Source organism: Nelumbo nucifera, chromosome 3 (assembly GCF_055504915.1).
Source record: "Nelumbo nucifera cultivar China Antique chromosome 3, China Antique-T2T, whole genome shotgun sequence".
Taxonomy (NCBI): Eukaryota; Viridiplantae; Streptophyta; class Magnoliopsida; order Proteales; family Nelumbonaceae; genus Nelumbo; species Nelumbo nucifera.
Genome location: NC_142651.1, coordinates 10,229,678 through 10,244,418, shown reverse-complemented (window position 1 = coordinate 10,244,418; position 14,741 = coordinate 10,229,678). Strand labels below are relative to the sequence as shown.

The 14,741-nt window shown below is 36.1% G+C and overlaps 2 protein-coding genes across 10 annotated transcripts in view; both read right to left on the bottom strand.

Moving 5' to 3' along the window:
- Nucleotides 1-4,267, bottom strand: part of LOC104602733 (AP-1 complex subunit gamma-2-like) — a 177,320-nt gene extending 173,053 nt beyond the window's left edge. For 3 of the 8 annotated variants that reach the window (XR_016083803.1, XM_088900254.1, XM_088900253.1), the window contains exons 1-4: nt 3,931-4,266; nt 1,515-1,829; nt 1,252-1,393; nt 642-815 (exon numbers count right to left, since the gene is read on the bottom strand). Coding sequence is in view for 7 of the 8 variants with exons in the window: in XM_088900254.1 (XP_088756380.1) it covers nt 642-815; nt 1,252-1,393; nt 1,515-1,829; nt 3,931-3,962 (663 nt within the window). In the remaining variant the exon portion in view is untranslated. Of the gene's footprint in view, nt 1-641; nt 816-1,251; nt 1,394-1,514; nt 1,830-1,956; nt 2,327-3,930 lie in introns of those variants that run through there. The other 5 variants (XM_088900249.1, XM_088900255.1, XM_088900252.1 and 2 more) reach the window with 4 other exon arrangements.
- A 4,407-nt stretch (nt 4,268-8,674) lies between these two features.
- Nucleotides 8,675-14,741, bottom strand: LOC104593242 (putative alpha,alpha-trehalose-phosphate synthase [UDP-forming] 9). 2 transcript variants are annotated; one of them, XM_010253013.3, is made up of 5 exons: nt 14,529-14,741; nt 14,346-14,411; nt 9,981-12,094; nt 9,581-9,854; nt 8,675-9,504 (listed from the first exon to the last, which is right to left on the bottom strand). In XM_010253013.3, exons 3-5 carry the CDS (start codon nt 11,966-11,968, stop codon nt 9,181-9,183), a joined length of 2,586 nt encoding a protein of 861 aa, XP_010251315.1. In that variant the 5' UTR covers nt 11,969-12,094; nt 14,346-14,411; nt 14,529-14,741; the 3' UTR covers nt 8,675-9,180. The 2 variants fall into 2 exon arrangements, with proteins under 2 accessions (XP_010251315.1, XP_088757889.1); XM_088901763.1 differs by lacking the exon at nt 14,346-14,411 and having other exon boundaries at nt 14,529-14,670.

Genomic DNA, 14,741 nt, shown 5'->3' with positions numbered 1-14,741 from the left:
CTGGCATTTAATTTCGTTTCTTCTCTTTTGGGGGCCTTTTGCCTGCATGTCCCTTGTATACAGCTTTTTCTTTTAATGCGTTTTATTTTACTATCAAGAAAAAATCTTATGCCTAGGAAAGATGGTAACACCAGCACATCATGAGGGAGATAAGACACCTAGAAAGGGATAGAGTCAACTTTCTGCTAGGTTCCTAGATCTACAAATAGTCTACCCACTTTGGCCAAACAAAGGGTAAATAAGGATCAATTGTTATGGACTCAATTGTAAGGGAACAATTAATTGGGTTAGGTGAGAGTAAACCAGCCTATCCACGGGGAGCTTGCCATATTGTATATATTTTCATTTTTTTAATATCTCAATAAAGTCTTACAGTTATCCATAAAAAAAAAATCTTATGCCCATGCCAATCCTCCTGGTTAACCATTCATTCCATTCCACCAAACTAGAACCAAGAAACATAATTAGGCCTTAAAGCAGTCTTTTTCTTGAGAAAAGAAAACTTTTATTAAAAAAAGGGAAGGATGAAAACTTTTAGTAAACTTTCATTCAAGCAGTCATTACATAGAAATAGTTGTTGCATTGGAGTAAACGGTTAAGAAGCATATAGTATGAAACTATGAACTATAGTAAATAAATACCTTTCTAAAGTATTCAAGGGCCTCAGCACTGACTTTGCATAAATCTGTACATAACTGAACTCCAGTGATTAAAACTCCATGATGCTTTTCTTTAAGCAACGCAGCAGCAGAGCTAATAAAATTCTCTGCCAGGTCAGGGACCTTCTTTATAATTCTTATAGAGCATAATGCTGCCTACAGTAAACAAGCAATGAACTATATATCAACCACATTTATCAAAGGAAATAAAGCTAAATCAATAGAACAAATAGAAGAAAAGGATATAAACACATGGCAAAACTATAAAAATTATAAAATAATAACATGAATGCACGGGAAGAAAAAACAGTTTCAAAGATCCGCCGACCACCCATCTGAAAAAAAAAAAAAAAAAAGAAAGAAAAACAAATCAAGACTTGTCAATCTTCAATCCAAATAAAGTTTCTCTATTTCAAGAGTAGACGAGGGTAATGGATCCAAGCTTGGGCTTAATTGTAATGAATTTCATTTACTTTTTACCACAACATCATGTGTCAGAAGGTCAATGGCTTGGATGTCCAAGTATTCATTCCCAAAACTATGATATTATTGACCATAAAAGAAATATGTTTCACCAAAAAAAAAGAATTACTTTTTTTCGAATGTTTGGATCTCGAAACTGAAGCAACCTTTCCACCTCAGGTGCAAGATCACGAGCCATTTCTGCTGAACAAATATTACCTAGAGCGCAAAGGGCAAGCCCCACAATATACTGATTTGAGTGATTGAGGTCTCTGTATACATGTTAAGAATTCTCAGCAAAGTGCAAACTACAAAACATTTCTATTCCCCTTATAATATTCATTGTAAAGATGCTCATTCTGATTAAAGATAATTGAGCAATCAGTGAATTACATTGTAGGATACTGCTTCAGAGAATTTGTAACCAGCATAAGAACTTCTTGTCTCTCATCAAGAAGCAACATGAGGCCAAGATACCCTATTCTCTTCTCTGGAAATCCACCAGATGCTATCAACTTTAAGCACTCCATTCGACCAAAATGTGTGGGGTAACCAAGTATGTGAATGAACATGAGCTTTGCCAGGTTGCGATGACGACAATCTTGATCATTTCCACTGAATGCAGCACGAATGGCAGCACATTCCTTTCTAACAACAGCACGTTCTTCTGCTGCAGTTTTACAAGCACGTATAGCTCGAATCATATCCCTGCAATGAAATAATTAGTATATATCACATGAATAATGTTAACAAACTCAAGCAACGTAATTAGATTAATTAGCTGCTATAAACATAATTTTCAAGACGCCAAGACGAGATAAGCAAGCAGGGGCACCTTGTCGCCTATTCGCCTAGGTGGTGGATGGTTCCTCCCAGTTCCAATAAAGGTCTCATAAATTATTTACTGAAAAGCACCTATCAGAGCATTCTTTCCAATAGCCAACATCAGAGCTTGACAGTCCAATTTGTGCACATTCCAACCTTCTAAAAATATTTTTATATTCATCCAGCTCCCTATCCAATATAGAAATAGAGAACAAGACCACCTGCTCTCCCCAACCTTCTAAGAATTGGCTTAAAGTGACCTTTGTTGAGCTCAGTCAGTACAGAACCAGGCACAAGTCACATAACCTGCCTGCCCAACACCTTTATCCTCCCGAGATGTAAATCATGTATCCCCCCCACAAAAAAAAAAAAAAATGGTGGAACCTCATGATACCTTCTGAATACATACTATGTGTGTTGACTGTTGTGTAAAGCACCCTAGAATCCCATTAAAATCCAATCACTCCCTGTTAATGCACACCACCACTCTCCTCCAGGGGTCATTCCACTCCACCCAAAGTACCAGAGCTACTTGGCCAAAATGCCTTGTTTATAACTTTAATCCACATAAATTGGATCCCCCCAACTATTACATATAAAAAATATAGTAGATCAGCACACTTACAGGAGAACATTAAATAAGATTGCATGCATATAAAGAAAATATAACATCATGACAAGGCTAACATGCACCAATATGTAAAGTGAAGTTTCTGTTTTGTGTATCAAAAATCACTTGAAAGAACGAGTATCAGGAGGCATTTGGTATAACCGTATAAGCTCTAACAATGCATAGATCAATAATAAAGAGAAAGTAAACTCTTCCAAAGCAGCAAGACCACCACAAGCACCCTAAATTCATATGTCTATGTCCCCCTTGTTTTAGAGCAACAGAAACAACAATCTCCACCAGGAAGTTCCATGATGGGAAGGATGATATCAATTGCACCCTAATAATATATGGAAGACATCCAGGAAGCAGCCTAATAAACAAATTAGTGATTGAGATTAAACGGTGTGAACCAAGCATTTTCAATATATTCATGTATAGTTAGTAATTAAGAATTCTTAATTCCATCCGCTGTATCTCATTTTGCATGTTTGAAAATCTAGTCTTAATTTAGAATTTTAACTCAAACGAACCTCCGGTGGCAATTTATTTTGTTACTAAGGCTGTGTTTGGTTACAATGCAAATTTATTTGCACTACTACAAATGCATGGGACTGCAATGTAAAAAAATACAAATTCTTGTTTAACTTTGATTTGGATTTTACTTTATTCTGCTTCATGTCTTAATTTACTTCATTTGTACTACAATCAAACAAAATACGCTAAAATTTGAAATAAAAATGGGTCAGAATTTACACTCAAATTATTTACACTGCCATGGTTTTGCATCAGTGCAAATTTATTTGCATTGCAACCAAACACAGCCTAAGGCCCCACTTGTTTGGAGTGCAATTTCATTTAATACAAATGCATGAGAAAGAGAAAAAAGCAAATTCTGGTTCACTTTGGCTTTGGGTTTTGCTTTACATTGCTTGAGGTTTTATTTTACTTCATATGCAATGCAAACAAACAAAACATCGGTACAAATGAAGTTATAGTGGGCAAAAATGAAGGAAAATAAAAGAAACGGAGTTCAAAATCTGGTTGCTCACTATTACATTTAAAAATGTATAACCAAGTGAAACAAAATGATTAAAGTAAATTATTCACAATTCCAGGCAGAGAAGGAGCAGAGGGAAAATGCTCTTTTCTTCTTAAATTGCATTCATTTCGCAGCACAAAATTATCTGTATATGATAATTTAAACGCCATGGATTATAAATCTCATTGTTTTTCTATGTAGTTCAATTAAAATAAATGCTAGGCTCTATTACTCTAAAGCCCATAGCTCCCTATCAAGAACGGCCTTAGCCACAAAATCAACATTTTCGCATACTCGATCCAACAGGAAGCAAAGCCTGCTTCACCACTTACCGCAACCGCGTTCCTGAAGAGAAAGGATTCATGATTGAATCCGTCGTGAATATCTGGGAGAGCTCAATCCGATCCTAATAAGAGCAGTTTCAGCCGCAGAATGAGACAGAAGTGAGGTAATGGCTGAGATCCGAGGTAATGGCTGAGAAGTGTCTAAGAAAGGAGGTAAGAGAATGTGACAGAAATGCAGAAGCGGAATTCGGATCAGAGAAAGAGAGAGTGCAGAATTACGTCTGTGTGAGGTTTTTCATCTTCTTTTTCTTTTGCCATTTCCTTCTTCTTTGTCTGTATGCCCTGTAAACGGAGGAGAGAGATCTCCGAAGTTAAGGCTCAATTACACAAATTAACCAAAAATTAATTTTGGTAAAGAAATTCATGTAGTACTGTATCTGTCCAGGCGAGTGTCATCGGAGTCGAGGGAACATAGGGCCCAGGAGGCTTTGAATGGGCTTTGGGTAGGGGTGCAACTTGGGCGGGCCCGAACCGGCCCAACCCGGAATTTTATACGGGCTGGGCTTGGATTTTTGACCCTTGGACTGGGCTCAGGCCTAAGAAGTCAAGACTTTTTTATTTTTTGGGCCGGGCTCAGGCCTATCCCTTAAGTAGCCCGAACCCAGCCCAATTATATACATTTATACATGTTTATATATGTAAATGTTGCATACATATTTACATATATATATATATATATACATACATATTTGTCTATATAACTTTTGTATATATATTTACATACATACATAAATATAATTTTAGAGTGGATTCATTGACCAACTTGAGCCCGGCCTAGGCCCGAGCCCACCCCAAGTGCATCAAATTACAAGGTGGGTTGGGCTCGGATTGGGAAAATCAGGCTTGACCTCAGGCTCGAGCCTTAAGCCCAAATTTTAGAGCCAGACATGGGTTGACCATAATCCTACCCTAGCTTTGGGTCGTCTATACGTTTCATGTTCACCTCCTACCCGTGGCTCACTTTTGTATTCACCTCCTTGACCACCAAACCCTAAAAACCATGCACACATTCCTCTTGGCTCTTGCCTCTTGGATTTAATTACAATAGTAGTCAGGACCTGTACGGGTTTTATTTCTCAGCAAAATTGAAGATGATTAAATGGTGTTCATCTAAATTCAATTCAAGTATTATTTTTTAGGGTTATGTTTAATTTATCCGATCACAATCTAAGTTACGCTTTAGTGAGAGTGGTCAATTTCCTATTCTTTTGTCTTATTTTTTTGTATCTTAATGTTAATTTTTATTAATTTTTTTGAAAAATGTTTTTATTAATTTTTACTAATTTATTATTATTATTATTATTGTTGTGTTATTTGTAGGTAAAATTATATAAAAAAAATCCTCTTATAACAATTCTATAAACCACCTTTGTATTATGTGTCAATCTGGCCAGGTCAAAAGTATTGGGCCAAGGCCTTACTCCGGCTATAATTTATCACCCCTAACTCAAAACCCACGTAGACTAAACCCAACACAACTTAGGATGATTTAGGACTCAGGTAGGTTTGGTTGGACTTGGGATTGATGAGGCTGTTCAAACCCAACCAAATGAAGTTCTAGGCCTGGTCTTATATTACCAGCCCAAGTCGTAGATCATAATTCTCAAACATTTCTTAATTTATGCTTGCAATGTGGAACTTATTTGGACTAAAAGTGCCATCTATTTCTTTGTTTGAGAAATGGTATAAAAGTCATTCCATTATAATTTCAATTCCAGCTTTAATGACTAATAAAATGCCAATATTTGTGTATTTAATCAATATTTAATTGTAAGGGTTGAAAATGTCACTTCAATTATTACTTTTCACCTCATTTAATCCCCTTTCATTAAGTCTTATATTTAAGGTATTAGAATCCCATTTTCTTTTATTAAATCCTATAGTTATCTTTCACTAATAAATGCTACAAATTAGATATATGCCAATATTTTTAACAATATAAACCTACTTATTTTAAAACTGACTCAAAAAACAAAACCATGTTTTATCTAAGTGGTGGTTAAGCAATTCAACCATCCGTATCAAATTGATTAACCTATGAAGTCAAAGTTGGGTAATAAAATTTTTAAAATAGAAATAAATATATAAAATTACAATAATTGTAGAAAAAATACACATATAAGATATTTTTATTAATTAAATTAAAAATAAGTATAATAAACAATAATTATTTTTACTGATATTGAAAATAAAATACATAATTTAAAAATAACCAAAAATGAAATATAAAAATTAATAATAAATAGTTCAACTTTTGGCTTAAATGTGTGAACCTCTAATGTCACAAATAAATAATAAAAATTAATAAAATAAAAATACATAAATTTTGCAAAAAAAATGCATGCAAGCACATGTATAATATCATATATCTATTTCTTTGTTTGAGAAAAAGGTATAAAAGTAAAAGTGCTTTCGTAAAAGTGCTTTCCTAAAAGTACTTTCTTAAAAGTGCTTTCAAAGGGTATATTTTGAAAATTTGAAAGAAAATGAAGGACAAAATAGTCACAAATGCTTATATTGAGTGCTTATTAGAGAAAAAGACTACCAAATGCCCAATATAAAATAATTATTTATTTTAAAACTAACTCAAAAAACAAAATCATTCTTTATCCAAGTGATGGCTAAGCAATTCAACCATCAAAATCAAATTGATCAACCTATGAAGTCATAGTTAGGTAATAAAATTTTTAAAATAGAAATAATATAGAAAATTACAAAAAAATATACATCTTTATGATATTTTTATTAATCAAATTTTAAAAAGAATAAGTGTAATAGACAAAAATTATTTTTATTGATAATGACGCTGTTTGTGGCTATCTCCATGTTCATGTATGAAAATCGAAACCGAACCGACCCGAACCGGCTTAGATATATATATATATCTGATATATTTCAGTTTTAATATATATTTCAGCTTTATTTCAGAAATATACATATTATATATAAAATTTCTGATATATAAAATATTAGTTTTAATCCATCAAATCATTTTTAATTTCCAGGCATCCAGCCTTTGCTTTGTTAGACTTGAATCCTTTACCATTCACACTGAGAGAATCATTCACAAAACCGACCCAAATCGATTCAAACCGACTAGGTCGGTTTTACTTAGTAGTGGGTTGGTTTCAGTTTCATTTCTAGGTAAACCAACCAGGTCGGGTCGGTTGGAAAAACGCCAGTAAACCAACCCAACCCGACCCGTGAATAGCTCTACTACCTATAAAGAGCGAATTCTCATTTTTTTCTAGAATTTTCATTTGACATTTTCTACCCTTCTTGTCTAAGCACACAACGGGCATAAAAAGGGCATATATGTCCTTTACTCTCACTTCAGAAACTACCCACTTAAGTTATAACCATTCAGAAACTACCAATGAATTATAAATAGTTTTATCTTAGAGATATTTCCACATGCAAGTGCACATACACATTTACTAGTAAAATATAGTATCCCAAACTCGTGTTCAGCCCACCCAATTACCACCCTTACTCTTGCATGTTTTGAGTATTGAAACAGTAGAGATTTTAATTTAGGCCCTGTTTGGTTCACAGGAATAGGGGGGTCTGGAATTAGAATCAAAATGGGTTATTCTGATTCCAACTATTTGACTGCGTGGAATTAGAATCCTATTCACATTCCTGCTGGAATAGCATTCCCTCATTTGAGGGAATAACCATTCAGCCCATTCCCAGCTTCTCCCTAGGAAATGAAATTCCATTCCTACTGATTCAAATTCCCATTCCAATTCCTGTCTGAACCAAAGAGACTTTATAGAAATGAACCATTCTAATTCCAATTTCAGAAGATTTTGATTCCAATTCTGACCGCAAACCAAAAGAACCCTTTATGGGTAGAGAAAGGATGATAATATTATGTCAGCATTGACATACAGGGATAAATACCAATGCACGCGTGTATGGGTTTGGGATGGACCTTGAGCTAGGCAAGAGGGACTCTTGAGCTACACATGATTGTCCTGCCCAAGCTATAGCCATAATTATCAACCGGAATCCATAGGCTATCATCCTTGATCCGTATGAAAATTCCTTTTTTTTTTTCAATAGCCCCTTCTGGATGAGAAAATTTCCTCGCCATTTGGACAAAAACAAATTAGTAAGGGGTGGAAAACTTGGTTCTCGATGGAGCAAAATAAGAGCAGAAATATTCCAGTCTGAAAATCTTTATGCACATTTTAAGAACAAAAGGGTCCAGTCTTCGGCATTTAAGTTGAATTGCAGTATATTGTGGTAGAGGACAATAGATCACAAGCTAGCAGAAGATTGTGGCTTGACTACTTGGCCAAGAATAGAAAGATTTTGGACACTATGGTTTTGTTTATATAAATTATATGTTTATTTTGGGATGATCGTTCAGTTTATAACTTTGTGTTTCAGTTAATCCTTCTAGGGATACAGCATACAAGTCTATATTTTGTTCTTTCGAAGAATTTGTATCTGCGCTTTTTTGGTTGGTACTGTGATTCATACAAGTTTCTAAGTCTATATTCCTGTGTTCATACAAGTTTCTAAGCTTCTTAGTTTGAATGATATATGATTCTTGCCTTAAAAAAACATACGAGTAGCATATACCAAGTTAGCAATTCATTTTATGCAGTTTCTAAGCCATGTTTCAACTATATGGGATCGACTAAATGAATCCTATTTGATTCAGTTCTGTTTAATGTCTCGTATCCATTCTTAAATTATGAGTGATCGAGTGCTTAAATCATTTCTTACTATTATAAAGGTGACTTATATTTAATGTGAAAAAGTGTAACTATACAATCAATGGCACCCTCTGGACCAGCATGAATAACCAGTATAAACATCCAAGACTATAAATGGAAAACTGCTTCAAAAGAGGCTTCCCAGTGGCAACCAACATACCGACAACCTGAATACTTGTATCACTTTCCATCATCATTATATTCAAAAAATTGTTGTTTCTCCCAGGATGCTGATACATCCACGATCCACCATTTGCTTGTTTCCGAAAATATAAGTCTGGTATCGGGAGAATAAACAAAATCTCCCATCTCATGACAGCACCAAAACTGCACAGGCAAGATCTCAATATTCACCAGATTACGTTAATGGAAGCAACTCAATAATCCTGATTCTTGGCCATGGAAGCAAATAACATGCCGAGTACACAACTTGTGCTCTACAAAACCATACCAAAACGATTCCATTTCTGCTCATCTTGGTGCATAAAATAGACACTCCTTGTGCATCTCAAGTAGAACTTTCAAAGGAAACATGAATTTGGCTGTTACTCCGTGGCTTCATATTTGAAGCAATAGCTATTCCTTTAAGTAGTTTCAAAACACCAGCAGTATCATCCAGGTAGTACTTAGCTTTGCTCGGCTTTTGCCCAACAGTGCAAGCAATGATTTCTGGACCCACAGGTAATGATAGACTAGAGACTGTACTTGATATACTCTCAAACATGTCCTCATCAGATATATCATCTCCAATGCACATGACAAAATTTGGCGGACTTCCATTGTTGACCATTGTGGATAGAATCTTCTCTGCAGCCAACCCTTTACTTACTCCCTGCAATTTATTAAGTCATTGTTAGGACCTTAGCTACAAAGAAGCAAGTCGTTAATGAGACAACCTCCATCCATACCTGTGGCTTAACTTCAACAATTTGATGCCCTCTCTTAACAACAACTGGCTCATTTGCAAGAACATTTTCTAGATGACTCGACAATTCCATTGCCTGGCAGGATCCGAAGTCAGGGTCTGCATCTTGATGGTGCCAGACCAATGCACTTTCCTTTAGCTCTATATAAGACCCATCAGTTGTTTCTGTATAAAGTTTCATGACAGGTTCTGCAATTTGTTTCCAATCAAAGACAGAGGCTAAGGTACTGGACTCCCAATCAGAGGATTTAAACCACCTAAAAAAAGAAGAGTAGCATCTTTCAGTTTCTGTATTGAAAATATTTTTTTTGATAAATTTTGTATTGAAAATATTTCAAACACCAAGCTAAAAAATGAGGTGCGGGAGGAATAAAACTTAATACCTTATGAAGTAACCATGTTCAGCAGCTATTCCAAGCATCTCACAAGGAGCAAACCACTCACTCAGAGAACTCCACCCTCTACCACTAACAATAAACACAGTATTCTTAGGATCGCTGCACAAATTGTTGAGAATAGAGATTACTTCAGGACTAGGAGTTTTATTAATAGATGCTAGAGGCACAATGGTACCATCATAGTCCAGAAATATTGCCCTCCTATCTGTTCTCTTGTATGCTGAGACAACATGGTCAATGGACAACTTCCTAAAGCTTGGAGAGAGGGCAACAACTCTGAAACCCAGGCCAAAACCCATTCCCCAGCAACGCTTGCTGTAATGATCCCTGCATGCTCTTTCCAAATCCTGCATAAAACTGCGGGCCCAATAAGCAATATCATGAGAGCTAACATATCGGTAGTGCTTCTCATGCCGCAATTGCTTCTCAGCCTCTGGCATGGTGATGGCCAAATTTAATGCATCAGCTACAGCATCAATGTCCCATGGGTTGACCCTAATTGCCCCACTCAGAGAGGGTGAACAACCGATAAACTCAGACACAACAAGCATGCTTGTTCGAGGTGTTTCTGCAGACACCCCCACCGCTTCATCCATCTGTCGAGTTCCCTGCCTACAAACAACATACTTGTATGGAATTAGGTTCATCCCATCCCTAATGGCATTTACTATACAACATTCTGCCACAGCATAGAAAGCGATCTTTTCATAATTCAGAATAGTATGATCAATTATGATCACTGGGTCATAGCCTGGTGAACCATAAGTTTCATTGATCCTTCTTGCTATCAAATATGTCTCCCGTTTTGCTTCCTGCACATCTTTCCCTGTACTCCTTGCAGGATTCACAATTTGAACTAGGACAAGTCGGCCCTGCAACTCCTGATGTTGTTGCAGAAGCTGCTCCACAGCCAGCAATTTCAGGCTTATTCCTTTAAATATGTCCATGTCATCTACTCCCAGAATCAATTTTTTTCCTCTAAACTGTTCTTGGATCTCTTTGACTTTGATTGAAGCAGAGTGAAGATTCAAGACAGATTGTAGCCGACCCATATGAATACCAACAGGCATGATTTTAATGTATACTTTGCGGCCAAAATAATCTAACCCAATGTACCCCCTCTTAGATGCATAATCAATTCCTAACATCCTGCTGCAACAAGATAGAAAATGTCGAGCATAGTCAAAAGTGTGAAAACCAATCAGATCTGAATTTAGCAGTCCTCTCAGAATTTCTTCTCTAACAGGCAATGTCCGGTAGATTTCTGATGAGGGAAAGGGGCTGTGAAGGAAGAAACCAAGCTTGACTCGGTTGAATCGCCTCCGTAAGAAAGTAGGAAGAACCATAAGATGATAATCATGAACCCAGACATAATCATCGGAATTCATTACTTCCATAACCTTATCTGCAAATATCTTATTTGCAGAAACATATGCCTGCCAAAGTGACCGGTTGAAGCGAACACCAAAATCTGGGCAAATAGGCAACATATAATGAAAAAGAGGCCACAGTTGCTGCTTACAGAATCCATGGTAAAATTTCTTCTGAAGGTCAGGAGGAAGAAATGTAGGAACACAATTGAAATCCTCCAGAAGCTTTAGGGCAACTTCTTCCTGTTCAATGGCATCTATATGAACTTTCAGAGAACCCACATAAATGACCTCAGTTTCAGATGAGAAACCATCCTTCAGTTGTAACAGAAGAGAATCTTCATCCAAACTGAAGCACCATTTCCCTGTTTCTGTATCCCTCTGAGAGTGCAACGGGAGCATGTTTGCTACAATAATTTTTCGCTCACGGCATAAGCATGAAGTAGTAAGACCTGAATCCCTATCATTAACAACATCGCCATCTAAATCAGAGATAATTCCAGGAACAGTCATCACACGTGGAAGTGATCTTGGAGTCCGAGGGAGATCCAGAAGGTTCCCAGAAGCCAAGTCCAAAAAATTAGCACATGACCTTGATACCATGACTGTTACAAGAAGCGTAGGCGTCCTGATAGGCAGTTGTACAAATGCAGCTCAACTAGTGACAAACAATCATATTTCTCCAGGAAATACCTGACAATCATCCCAAAGTATAGATATGAAAGGCATCTGCACAAGAGAGTAAAAGCATCACATAATTAAAGAACTTTTGACCTGAAATATTCAAAGCCATCAAAGTTTAAATGTTTAATAGTTCATAATTCAATATAAAATCAAGTTTCATTATTCTATTGAGTGCAAAGAGATTGTAGACAAAACAGATATAATCTAAACAAACTAATAGAATAGGATTAAAGCATCCTCAGCTAACACCCTATATTTGGCAGAATTTTAAATCTAAACCACTAAGCTGCATCAACATCTAAACCGTCCTATAATTTGGGCCATAAAATAGTTAATTTACTACTCCTTAAGCTTGCTGCTTTCATTCTACGAAGGCTCTTGTTTATGAAGTGGACCATGCATAGAGAAGACATCCAGATGAAAGACAACATTTCTATTACCTAAGATGATTATGGCTGAAAGCCTTAGAAAGCATGGTGTTAATAATATCAGACATCAGCTAGGCAGAAATACCCATTCGAGAAAAGAAAAAAAAAATCAATTGTTCATTCCATGCTACTTGGTATCCTTCCAGCTTCAATATGTAGCAAAGGCAAACCATGGAACCTTCTCCCAAGTCCAAACAAATGGCCATAGTACCTCCCATCTTAAAGATTTTTAACTGCTCACCTAACACAACTTCTTAAGGCCTTCTAAGACATTTGAAAAACATAGTAGGTTAGCAAGTGTAGTGAGTTAACAAAATGAACAATGATAATAAGGAGCAAGGTTTAGCTGAACACTTTAGCTGTTTAGCGGGCTGTGGAACCAATGATAAGGTTCCATGACAATAATAAAATACATGGGGTCCGCACCTTTCACAGTGGGGCTCATGAATTTATTACTGGCGTGGAACCTCATCATTGGTTCCACAGCCCGCTGAACAGCCAAAGCGTTCAGCTAATCCGAATTTGATAATAAGCATAACAAGCACTGATGTATGAGCAAACATAGTGGCCAAATAGAGTGAATAATAAGTCTGATCCCTTGGTTGCATTCCATTGTTTCCAATCAAAAGAACTGTTTGAACAGTTTGCTTTTCTCTCACTAATTTCTTTTAATGGTGGAATATGATTTCATAAAGCAATCACAAATGTAACTAAAACCATTAAACAAGAAAAAGTTTTAGGAGATAAATGCAACAAACAAACTAGAAATTTCCATGTTAACTATACCTACTTACATATGATCTAATCCACTTGGAAACTCTTGGCTAACAATCTAAAACTTACTTTAAATCCAGCTTTATGGAAGAAAGGCCTAAAGATTCACTAACCCAGATCAATTTCTGAAAATGCTCATGGACCTAAATTTGCATAGTCTTGTTGTTTTCAGAAAGATAGGCAAGGATTTCATTGTACTAGAAATAATTTCGCTAATGTAAGATGAGAAATCTATTGATGTCTGACACTAAGATATGCATGTACACCAATCAAACCCGCACTCAATAATTTTCTGCTTAGGAGTAGAGACATGTTCTGATATTAGCATGCATTCAACATATCTTACCGTAAATTCGGGATTATAATTAAATTAAAGACCCAAATAGATAGATGGAGTATTTTCACCGAGGAAAGCAATGACATCAGAACAAACTTCAACAGTATGGGAAACCCTGGAAGATTTCAACCGAAACTTTTAAACAAAGTCTCCAAGTATCCCCTCATCTCCGTCGCTATTTGTGGAAATTAATAGATTTTCAATAAAAGAAAACAACATATGGCCTTAAAATCTCTGGTTTCAAAATCATACACGTTCATTGTTTTAAGGATTAGAATTCTTCTAGTAATTCCCGAAGGAAAAAACAAAAATGTCTCCACTATTGTCCTTGAACTAGTTTTCTCATTCTTGAAAATATTCAGTTATTTGTAAAATTTCTTTCTCTGATATTCCATTTCATTCTCTTTGCTGTATCTTCTGCCTCCGACTTCTGAAGAAGATTTAAGAAAGATTTCTCCACGTCTTGTAAATTTTTTCAACGATGGAGGAAAACAGAGAAATTACATATTATTAAACTTGAGAACAAAGTGTGTTCAAAATTTGAGGCGAACTCTTCAAAGAATAAAAATGAATTTTATTTCTCAAACGAAGTTTGCAAACCCGGAAAGAAAGCATGAAAGCTACCCGATTAAGTTTTGAAAGAAATGCATATTCAAATTTAGATCAAGCGCTCCAAGTAACAGCCAAACTTCTAGATCCCAAAGTCTCAATGGAAACGTAAATACAGTAAAAGAGAAACGGAACCTGGAGATCTCACCTAAAGCAGACATTCAAAAAGAAAACTGATCACCAAACTCCTGTCAACAAGCTACGACGAGATTTTCTGCGGAACCGTCACAATTCAGACAAACGAAACGACGGGAAGAAGAACAAAGAAAATCCTATAATTAACCACAAAAGGAGAAAACAGAACGGAGATCAGGATGCCGTGCAAACTTACCGGGGAAACGCGGCCGTGATCGACAACAAGCCAGAGAAAAAAAAAATGAAGTTAAACAGGAGTAGCTCGACTGACTACACTTGCAGCGAAGTTCCAGGTATCTAAAATTTTAAGTATTCGAGGAATGCGGGGAGAATGTCAGAGTTTCCGGCGTTCAAAAGCCACCGAAAAGCACAACAATGGAGTTTCTTGTTCTTTCTTTCTTTGTCTTGC